The 11,528-nt window shown below is 40.8% G+C and overlaps 1 protein-coding gene across 1 annotated transcript; it reads left to right on the plus strand.

The window, feature by feature from the left end:
- Nucleotides 1–362: 362 nt before the first annotated feature.
- On the plus strand, nt 363–10,624 carry LOC104921160 (beta-1,3-N-acetylglucosaminyltransferase lunatic fringe). The gene is made up of 8 exons (XM_027283494.1): nt 363–862; nt 5,117–5,165; nt 5,535–5,637; nt 5,731–5,884; nt 6,721–6,806; nt 6,909–7,068; nt 7,164–7,249; nt 8,222–10,624. Exons 1-8 carry the CDS (start codon nt 482–484, stop codon nt 8,286–8,288), a joined length of 1,086 nt encoding a protein of 361 aa, XP_027139295.1. The 5' UTR covers nt 363–481; the 3' UTR covers nt 8,289–10,624.
- Nucleotides 10,625–11,528: the final 904 nt, after the last annotated feature.

Here is an 11,528-nt window from a genome sequence, read left to right on the forward strand (position 1 = left end):
TAGTGCAAGGGTGCAGAGTAGGAATGAGTCATTGCATCAAAATAATTTCAAAAGTGTTTATTTATGGTAGAAATGTTGCTTTAAATAAGATTCTTGCAGATGTTCAGTTTGAAAGAGAAAGTCTCTGACTGTTTCAAGGTCAAAGGTAAAAACTTTCACATTTGTCTCTTTCTCCTTTCTGTAAAACTTCATAACTTCTGCATTATCATTGAAGTTTGCTTGTTTGCTGCCATGTGGATCATCCGGAGCCCTCACCGCCTCTTTGCTGGTTAACCCCGCCCACAAAGAGCGCTCAAATCTGCCATTGGTTCAACAAGGCGCCGTCCTGCCCACTGGTGGAGTTTATAACTTGACTGTGAAATAAAGAAGCGAGTCACACAGTGGGAGATCATCCACTGACTGGCTCAAAGTGGGGCCGCTGTTTGTATATGTGTGTGTGTGTGTGTGCAATGCTGTAAAGTGTTTTTTCTTCCATCCACGCATGAGGCTGTCACACACCGACACAATGTGGAAACCCGCCGGTGAATCAATAAGCGCCTTCAGCGCTGCTGCAGCAGCGGTCACCTGTCTGCTTGTGACCGGGATGCTTGTCGTCACTGTGGGACACCCGAGCAGCGGAGACCCGGCGGAGCCTCCTGTGGCTGCGGCGGCGACCAGCGGAAAAGTTATCTCGGCATATTTCAGGAAACTGACCCGCGAGAGGAGAGCCATCAATGGGCCCCCACGGAGAAGCGTCCCACCTCCACCGGTGGAGCATCTCACACCGGCCGACCTGTTCATAGCGGTGAAAACAACCGGGAGATATCACCGACAGAGGCTGGAGCTCCTGCTGGACACCTGGATCTCCAGAAATATGCAACAGGTGAGCCAGTGGAGGGGTGGAAACAAATCAGCTGATTTTCTTACTGGAAAACTTCAGATCAGGCCACAATGAAAAGACAGAAATTAGATTTTAACTTGGAAATAAAAACACATGATTGTTGTTTTTTTACTGCGTGTTTTTGGGAGTGTTTATGTAGATCAAAACCAGTCAAAAAGTGAATAATAAACATCTTTTACATTATGTTATTTTGTGCAAACCCCAGCCACACAACAGGACAATAACCAGGCTGCCAGGTTGTACTTTTACTTTTAGATCAGTGTGATTTATCAGGGCTCAGGTGAGGAAATGTACCCAATCATGTCAGCCTAGTGCTGATAATTTAAGGTCAGAGCTCAAATGGACATCACCTGGCCTGATAGTTCTTACATGAGGGGAAGTTGTGTATGTATTGTAAAGGTTTCCCTCATCTCCTGCTGCAATTGCAAGCAAGTTATAAACCTCCTGAGATGTGACTGGTTTCCACTGGCTCTTTGATCCGGCGTGTGAATCGTAAAACAGAGATAGATGGCCTTTGTAATGCATGAGAGGGAGATCTGAGGGCTAACAGGCCGACCACAGTGCTGCTAATGTGTTGACATAATACAGGCAGGGGACATAAAGGGGGAACACTACACTGTAGGACTACAGCTGGATGAATGAACCCTGGATTTCGTCAAGTAGTCTCAATGAGATGCAGATTTCTTTCAAGACTGGAAGTACAAGAAAACAATTGTTCAGCTGTAATTCGGGCTGTCATCAACATAGCAGAGGCTCGCTGTAGTCGGCATCGTAAAAGCCAGATTCAGACATCATAAAAACTGATTTGTCATGCCTTTGAAATAATATAGGGAGATAAATTTCAAAGCACTTTGCTGTTTCAGAGGTGGTGAGAAAGGAAATAAAAGAACAATTTCTACTTTATTTCCATCACGTTTAAGAAATATTGTCATTTATACTCCCCTAGATTTATGAGACGACTGTAGTTACAAGTTATTTGTGCCATAAAGATTTTATTTCCAAAAAACATCTATTGTAAACACACATTAAAATGTCTGTTAAACCTTCATGTCTGATCCAGTAATCTGACACTGAAAGGAGCCAGGAGTACTTTCACTTTTCAAACTTAACTGCTCCTAATTGTGCTTTACTTGAGTTTTTTTTTTACAAGTTTAATAATAATTTAGTATTTTTCTATTGTACCATTGCTTCTTTTATTTAAGTAAATAATCTGAATAGGGCTGCATTAATGATTATTTGCATTTTTGATAAATCTACTCGATAATTATTCCAACATGAGTCCAAGATGCTGTCTTCAGAGTCAGGGTGTTCAGTTTACTATCGTAGAAGAAATCCATTAACATTTGGAAACTTCATCTGCTAATCACTGCAGCTTTGAATCCGATTTCTTATTCCTCCCCATGATCATATTAAAAACCATCTTTTCCAAGTCATTAAACCGCCAGTCCTGTGATCTGGAGGAGTTACAACATGACTACTGGATTTGAAGGGGGGAGATGTCAGCCATATGGGGGGAGTTTCAGCTGTAGAGCCTCACAGATGAATATCTGACATCAAACGGTATGAACAGACAGTGTTTTTGGTCTGAATCACCATGGTGAGTGAGTCAAAGATGAATCTGTTTCTATGAAACACATGGGATTGCGGTAAAACTGCACCCAGAGGCTTCAAAGCTCGTAATCAAATGCAGACACGACTGTGGAGCGTACAGCGGTCGCTCTGATTTCCATTCAAACCTCAGTGGACTCGTTCTAGTCTCATCTCATGCTGCACCGAGACTGTTGACATGTAAATAGAGTTAATGTAGAGGGGGAATCAGCTGATGTGTGTGCGTGTGTGTCTGACACATTCCTTCTTCTGCTCTCACGGTCAGGTGTGTGTAATCCTACCTGTTTCCCAGACACACCCCTATGCAATAAGGCTGCTGAGTAATGGAAATACACGGCAACACACTCTCACAGTGTTAACTTCACACACACACACACACACACACACACACACGCTGCATGCCCTGGGAACTCACCAGATTTCTCATGGGAAGTTAAAAATGTGTCTGATCACAAGAGTGAACTCTCTCACACGCACACACGCACACACACACACACACACACACACACACACACACACACACACACACAGACAAACATCACTTTCTCCTGCCTCCGTTGTTGTTGCTGCTGTTTCCTGTGTTGTAAAGCTCAAGTCTTGGCTATCCAACCCCTCCTCCTTAAAAACACATTTTCCCTCCACTCTGACCCCCACCACCACCCGCTCCACCTCCTCCACCACCACCACCACCCTCCTCCTCCTGCCTTCCCAGCATACACTGGTATGACACAGACACACACTCTTAACTCTAACAAGAAGCTGGCTGCTCTCTGGAGGCTTAAGAAGAAAAAAAAGACTGACAAAAACTCACAGCTGGCTCGACTCTGACTCTCGACTCTTTTTTTCCCCAATCTCTCTCTCTTTCTTCACCACAGTCAGTGTTGTGATCACTACTTGGATCAAAGATTTATTATTGAATTCTGCATTGGGGTAGTGCGTTCAGTGAAGTCAGAAAATGTTAGATTTTGTGTTATTGTCTCTGAACTAAAGTACACTGAATCTGAAATGAAACAATGAGGTCGAAGTGCTGACTTCTAGCTGCATGCCAGAAGTATAAATTAGAGACCTTTTACAGGGCAGAAAGTAAATAGACAAAGTCATTAAAATTTCTATTTGGTGTCAAGTCCTTTATAGCCAAATAATGTCTGTAAGCTAAGATATACAAACATGAGCAGACATTTGATGTTCTGCCAGGCCTGCACTGCAACAATCCATTAAGTCTTGATCTCTTAATTTGCAGGCTGAAAGTTGTTTTGGCATCATGTTAAAAAGTTGTATAGACTTTGTGTAGACAAGAAAATGTACAACCATTGTTTTAACAATTTTATTGTATACTCGGTCTTACCTGGCCTGCCTTATCTACGTGTTGCCTATCTACTGTAGTAACTTTAGTGGCAACATTGTGTAGAAAGTGGACAACTTTGCTAACAGCCAAACATCAAACAAGTGAAACAACACAAGACATAGCAGCCAGCTTATATTATGAACTGGTTCCACAGCAAGAAGCCCAGCTCAGCGTCTGTCTTTCAGCCTTTTATTTCACCAAGCTCTTGCCAACGACTAAAAGTCAGTCCCAGATTTACTCTTGTCTGACGGCCTCTTTGCTTGGTCACTTTCTCTCTTTCTCTTCGTCAGATGTCCTCTTCAGTCTTTTCACCTCTGCCATCATGTCCATAGAGGCTGCTGAGCCTGATTTACCTTGCCCGCTTGCCCAGCTCCAGTTCTGGCACAACACTGGCTCCACTCCCACACACCGGGCGTGAAAACCTCCTTTTCCCGGTGGTCCAAAACTCCTGTAGTACAAACACTAACCATACTCTTGTGCTCTTGGCTTACAATGTGGCTAACAGCCTGGCTAACAAACTGAGCTAACAGCAGCTACAGTTTACTTTACTCTCTATCAGGACATTTTGCCCTCAGTCTGGTCAGAGAATGAAACTGTTTCTCGGTTGGTAATGTGACTTGGACAAGAACATTAAACTGTTTGGCCATAAAAACTCTGTGTTGCTACATTATACTTAAATACAATTACAGGAGGATGTGTTAAAACAATAAAATAATAAAAGCAATATTCACACAGTTTGGATGTGAACAGTCTAAAATGAAAGCTGAGATTCAGCAGTTTATCGTTAAATGTAAGAGCCAAGATGATATGTACAGACTGCTCTGTATCTGCACCCAAAATGTGTGTTTACTTCCTGTGGAAAGTTGAGGGGCTTCCTGACCCTCAACCCTGTCACTCATCACATGAACACACACACACACACACACACACACACACACACACACACACACACACACACACACACACGGCTACAGGGCTTTAGAGCAGCTGCTCTGTTGCTGATAGACAAGAGGTTAACCTTTGTCTTGGCCTTCATCCAACATCAGCTTTACTTGCTTCTGCTGCTCTGCCGTGTGTTAAAGTGTGTCAGCATGTGTGTGCGTTAGACAGAGGAAACGTGCGAGGTGGAGTCTCACCTGAGATCAGAAACAATCATCCACGAACAATGATTCAGTGGAGCAGTGAGAGCTTCTGTACGGTGGTGTTTTTCGGATTCCCCGCTGGTCACCACGGGCTGCTGGAATAACATGAACTCCGTTTGTGTTTTTTTTTTTTTTCCATAGACGTACGTGTTCACTGATGGAGAGGACGAGAAGCTGAGGAAAAGGATGGGTGAGTTGCACACACACACACACACACACACACACACACACACACTCACTCACAGAGCAGTTTTGCTGAGTGAGCAGTGTTATCTACAGTCCATGAGCAGGAAAGCAGGAACCAGGCTGCTGACCGAGCAATACTGTGTTTCCATGAAATGCAGGAAGTCACTTAAGTTCAGTCAACAGGCCGTTCCTCATCTTACTCATTGAATTGTTTTACTTTCAATGAGGTATTCTTCTCGCTATCGGACATAATGTACGAAAATATGTAATGAGCATATTTATTAGGGTGTTTTCAGCAGGCTGGGCACAATTGTTTCATTAAATAAACATATTTGTGACTGGTCATTGACTTTTGTTTGTTATTGATTATCAGGAGCTCACCTGATCAACACCAACTGCTCGGCGGCTCACAACCGTGAAGCCCTCTCCTGTAAGATGGCTCTGGAGTATGACGCATTTATTAACTCTGGTAGAAAGTAAGTAACAGTAACACACACTTGTGATAAACCCACACACACACAAACATACACAAAGAGCATTTTTATAACCCTGAGCACTGTTTGTTGCAGGTGGTTCTGTCACGTTGATGATGATAACTACCTGAACGTCGACGCCCTCCTGAAGCTCTTGTCTCAGTACAGCCACACACAAGACGTTTACATCGGACGGCCGAGCCTCGAACGCCCGATAGAGGCCACAGAAAGGCTCGGCACCACGGAAATGGTACATTTCCTATTACATTTTTTTGTATTAATTACTGCCTTTTATTACCTCTATCATTTTGGATTGTTATTTAAAAACAGCAGTTATACAGAAAGAATGGAGGAAGAAGAAATAATGTTTTATTTTCCATCATATTATTATTAGTATTATTATTTGTATATTATGCTTAATTTAGCATCTTCCTTCCTTTTTACCCTCTCCACCTTATCATTATTATTATCATTATTATTAATATAACTATACTTTCATCCTCATTTGGCTTGTTTTTTATGTATTTTCCTTGTGTTTATTTTATTCTTTTTTTTTATCTTCAGTCTCATTAAGCTTAATATCTCTTTTCCATGTGGGAACCATTAACAAGATACATATAGAAACAGCACAATTACACAGTAAACAAGGAATTAATAAAAAAAACAGTTGCAGGAATTGCAAAAAACACAATAAATGTTTAAAATCTCTAAGGGGAATGTAGTTGTCGTCGAGGGCTGTTTATTACAATTAATGGTGCGTAGCAGCTGGAACCGGTTCTGCTAACATTAGTGCATGTATCAAAGGTGAAGGAGTTAATGGATCTGTAAATTTACTATTCATTGGTTTGTTTTTGCAACAATAATAAGAGTACATAAATGCAGCCTGCAGTCTCTAGCTCCTTAATAAAACATCTGTAAGTTACACAAGAAAAGTGAGTAAAGAAACATTTGTTCGCTCTGGTTTTCTGGGCTCAGTTACCCACAGATTGAGACCTACATTGTTTTGTCCTTCACTGGCCTCAAGGCTGAAGCACAACATATAGTGCTAAATGATTACCTTCATGCTGTATGTGTGTTTGTGTGCAGAAGCAGGTGCGTTTCTGGTTCGCCACAGGAGGAGCTGGATTCTGTCTGAGCCACGGCCTCGCTCTCAAGATGAAACCCTGGGCGAGGTAAATCTTCACTTAAATAGATTATGAGATATTGTTGGCACTGTGTCAGCTGTACCATCAAATCTCCTCCCTCTTATGCTCTGGACTGCTTTTCCTATCCAGCGATGGCACTTTTATGGCAACAGCTGAGCTCATCCGTCTCCCTGATGACTGCACCGTCGGCTACATCGTTGAAGCGCTGCTCGGCGTGAGCCTCATCCGCTCTGCTTTGTTCCACTCGCACCTGGAGAACCTGGGACTGGTGTTAGACATACACAGCCAGGTACATACACACACACACACACCAGTCATACAAACGGACTGATCCGCCTGTTCAGATCCATCTAAACTGGGTTTGTTTTGTTGTCTTTACTTTAGGTGACGCTCAGTTACGGCACAGTGGAAAACAGCAGAAACACTGTCAACCTGAGAGGAGCGTTTTCAATAAGTGAAGATCCTACAAGGTAAAGTGTGTGTGTGTGTGTGTGTATCAGTTTATGGCAGGAAAAACACACGGAAACATCTGGTGCTACAACTAATAATTATTTTATGTTTAACTAATTTATTATTTGGTCTGTGAAATGTCTGAAGTGATGCTTTTAATCACTTTTCACAATCAGTTTATTATCAAAGACAAAGAAAAGCTTCAAATCTCAAAAGTTTGGCAATTAATTGTGTTTATATATGATTATTCACCCCGCTCTGTGTCTGACTTTAATTTTGACTATTTAAATATACCTGTGCAAAAATACTGATGAAGAAAAAGATGAAACTTTAGCTTTATTCTGTGAATAGAGGACCTGAAAAAGGCGGTTTCATTGTTTCTATGAAAAGATCCAGTCTGTGATATTCGGTGTAACACAAAAGGTGGCCTTCTGTGTGAATATTTACAGTACAGAGGTCATTCATACTAACAAAACAGTACAAAGAATAAAACACAAACCGATCTTATCTTTAGTCTTCCTGACATTAAGGGGATTTATTTCGTGTTTGTCCCCCTTCCCGTCTTTCTTTTGCTTTGTCCTCTGGTCAGTAATTGTATTATTGTGCATTGAATTGGGCTAATAGTCATTATTTGTGTACTTTGTTAATAGACACTGGTGGCAGCATGCCTAGAGGGTGGGATGAAGGGCTAGAGTGGATAAGCTTGATGGGTTGATTGAATAAGATTAAAAGTCTTTTCAAACAATCAGTGGTACATGCTGTATATTGTACTTTTGTCTGTTTGAGTAAAAGCTGTGATTTTAAAACATGTACTACAATCCTCCTTTATGTAAGCGCTTCTTGTTGTGAATGTTTTACTACTATGACAAGTTTCCTGGCTTTGTTCATTGTGTGTATGCATGCACACGACTAATTGTATTCACGGTCTTATTTTGAAATCCTCAGTTGGCAGCTTCCAGGCATTGTGACACTAATTTCCGTCTCTTTCTCAGGTTTAGGTCGGTCCATTGTCTGCTGTACCCCGACACTCCCTGGTGCCCCAGCCCCCGGCGACTTTAACACCCATCCAGAGACAGAGGCAGATTGATGGAGAGGAATAAGTAAATGTCTGCTTAAACTCAATTTTCTCTGTAGGAGGGAGGAAATCACTGCAGACATCCAGGAATAAAGAGAAGGAGTCTTGTTGCTGCCCTCTTCTGGCTCCCAAGTGTTGAAGATTTTCTGCAACATGTGGACATGAATGATTTCCTCATGTCCAACAGCAGTCTGAGTAATGGACTGACTTTTTAGGAAGACCTGACAGCAGGAGAAGAAGGCAAAGAAAGTTTTGGATAAAAAAAAAAAAGAGTTTTCTGTTCTTAGATCATGAAGAGAAAAAGTTTAAAGTTTGTCCTGAGGGTGGCGTGACAGGAAAAGCCATTTGTTACGGGAATTTGAAGGGTTTACCCTCTGTACGGAGAACGTCTCAGCTCCAAACTGAATCTTATTCTGTCTAAGATACTCATCACGCTCAGCTGTGAATTTGGCTTAATGCTATTATTCGGTCTGTTGCAGCTCGTTTCTTTACTTTTCTTCCATCATTTTGTCATTTATGATTACATTTCACTCATCAACAGAATTGTAGAGATCTGGGTGCAAATGCAACATCTTTATACAAAGTCAGACAGGGCAAGAAATACAAGCAGTCAAACAGTCATTTTGATTGTTGTTGATTTTACACTTTGTTTTTTGTCTGGACTTAACAAACAAGGTTTGTCAAATTTGGACAAATATCAAATTATCTTTTGACTTTGTTTCCTCGTTTCTTGTATTTGTGCAAGCTTAGCTAACCAATAGACGAGATGTTCTTATCTAACTCAAAATGATGCAAAATACAAAAAAGCAAATTTTTCTAAATCTTGGAGATATAAGACACTTTATTTCGAGGTCAAAATGAAAGTGGCAAAGTCGGTAATAATCCCATAGCACTGGAAACTGCAGCAAATAGATTAGGTCAAAGTTAAACTACTGCAAACTCAAAGCTTTCCTTCTAAGTTTGACTAATCTTGTGATTTGTTTAAAATCTGTCTGATCTTTTGACTGCTTGAGTTTAGATGTTGCTACATTCCCAGAACTTTTAATTCAATTAACTTGGTGAGTACAAGTGACAACTATAAAAAAACAAGATCCAAGCTGTATTAAACCAGAATTATCGTTTAACTGTAGAGTGCGATAAGTGAAAACTTTGATGCGGTGGTGTTGGATGAAAAAGCAAAATCATAAAAACATTCATCCTCTGGGATCCGTGGACGTCTGTAACAGTGTATTGTCAATCCATCCTGTGATTTTTAGAGATATATTTCACTCAGATGGACCAACACCAACAGCTTTTATCATGACTAAAGACTTAAAATGTAGCTTTAGTGCTAAAATCCCACTGTTCCACTGTTTCGCCATCACCTACCATTCTGTATTAATAGTACAGGAGTTGGGTCCACTCTAAACTGCTGCTTTTTAATAGCCTGTTATGCTTTTTCTCACATTCACATACATTTTCCAGTGTCTTCTCTCTATTTTCTGATGGTTGCCCATCTGCAACCCTGCATGCACCAGTGTTAAGTATGGATCAAATATATGAAGTGAAGTAACCGAAATACTGAAGGAACAATAATGCATCATCTTTAAGCACAAAGAGGCAACAAATATCAGGAGTTTAATGGTTTTATAGAATCCAGGATTCTGAAGTTTTATTTTGTCGGTGTTCAGTATTATCCTCTCTCTCTGAAGTACATCATAATGACTGAGCACTTTGCTGTTTTATTTCTGCTGTTTGCAATGCATCATATGATAAAAGGACATTAGAGAAAAAGCTTGACATTTCAGTAAATACGCTCGTTCGTTTGCTTGACAAGAGTTAGATGGAGTTAGATTTGTGCTAACTCTAATTTGTTACAAACTTGAGAGTGGCACCAATCTTCTAAACTAACTCTTGGCAAGAAACCACATAGGAGTATTTCCCAAAACGAACACGCTATTCTTTTAAAAACTGTGGACTAATTTCCCGGTTTTCTCTGTTACAAAATATTCTTCTAAAAAGGTTGATATCACCTGTCTTTGGATTGTGATTGTTAATGATTGAAATGAGGTTAATGACGTTATACAGTAGCAGTGTAGTAACAAAGATATCCCCTTTTGAGGTTTTATTGACAAGTGACTCATGTTGGGTCGTCTTCTATCTTTCTGCACATTGACAGCAGTTGTTACAACTAAATGAAAGTCATTAAGTTAAATTCTGTCCCTTCGTAAATGAATGTATAAGATGAACCGTTGCTTCTGAAGCGTACATGCTCTCTCCAGTATCTGGACTGTATGTAGACATTAATGGTTGAACCTAATAAAAACAGTTTTTGGTCAAATACTGTGATTGTGTGCTTTTGTCAGATTTGAATTGGGAGTTGTGAGGAACACAGCTTCAACCTTTCACCTTTCACCTCTGACCTCTGACCTTGTTTATGAGCCATTGGGTTCCTGTCTGGAGACCAGCGCCACCGCCTGCACCCGTAACCTCACAGACCTCCACCATCCAACACACACACAGACACACACACACACACACACAGAAACAACAACAGTTACTCTTATCTGATCGAGCCATGCACGCAGCCCTGGAGAGATAAGGGCAAAACATTAGCAGACTGCATGCCTGTGTGTGTGTGTGTGTGTGTGTGTGTGTGTGTGTGTGTGTGTGTGTGTGTGTGTGTGTGTGTGTCATGGCCCCTCTCCCACTGCGAATTTGAAGATGTCAGACTGTGTGGACCACAGGGAGCACTTAGACAAAGTGAATTGTAAAGTGATTCTGAGGTTCAACATGCTCCTGAGTGGACTGTGACACCTGCTGGCTGCATGTGTTACTGCAGAGAGTAAAAAAAAAAAAAAAAGTAAAAGTAGTTTTGTTTATTGAAACTGGCTCCCCCATTTATTATATTTAACTGTTGACAGACTTACACCCCTATGATAATGCTCGTTCAAACGTAGATCCTTTGTAAAGATCCTTGGACAAAGATGAAATAAGCACAGGACATTACGATTCTATCCATAACAAAGTTAATAATCAACAAAACACATGATATCCAACATCCCTCACATCTAAAATTAGCTTCACTTCCCATATTTTCATTTGTCTTCTTATTTTTCACTTTTAAAAATAGGTCTAGATGAAAAGTAGTCCTACAACTGTAGACCAAACATTGTTTAATCACCTGCCCTATTTTCCCTAATGTTGTTTCTGCATATAAAAAGTAGGTTACCACCAACCAGAAA

Source organism: Larimichthys crocea, chromosome X (assembly GCF_000972845.2).
Source record: "Larimichthys crocea isolate SSNF chromosome X, L_crocea_2.0, whole genome shotgun sequence".
Classification (NCBI taxonomy): Eukaryota; Metazoa; Chordata; class Actinopteri; family Sciaenidae; genus Larimichthys; species Larimichthys crocea.

Excerpts from the sequence above, each read along its gene's own strand:
- LOC104921160 (XM_027283494.1), top strand. The coding sequence starts at position 482 with ATGAGGCTGTCACACACCGACACAATGTGGAAACCCGCCGGTGAATCA. Across the intron at positions 5,166-5,534 it reads GAAGCTGAGGAAAAGGATGG|GAGCTCACCTGATCAACACC; the intron begins GTGAGTTGCACA and ends ATTGATTATCAG. Across the intron at positions 7,250-8,221 it reads ATAAGTGAAGATCCTACAAG|GTTTAGGTCGGTCCATTGTC; the intron begins GTAAAGTGTGTG and ends TCTCTTTCTCAG.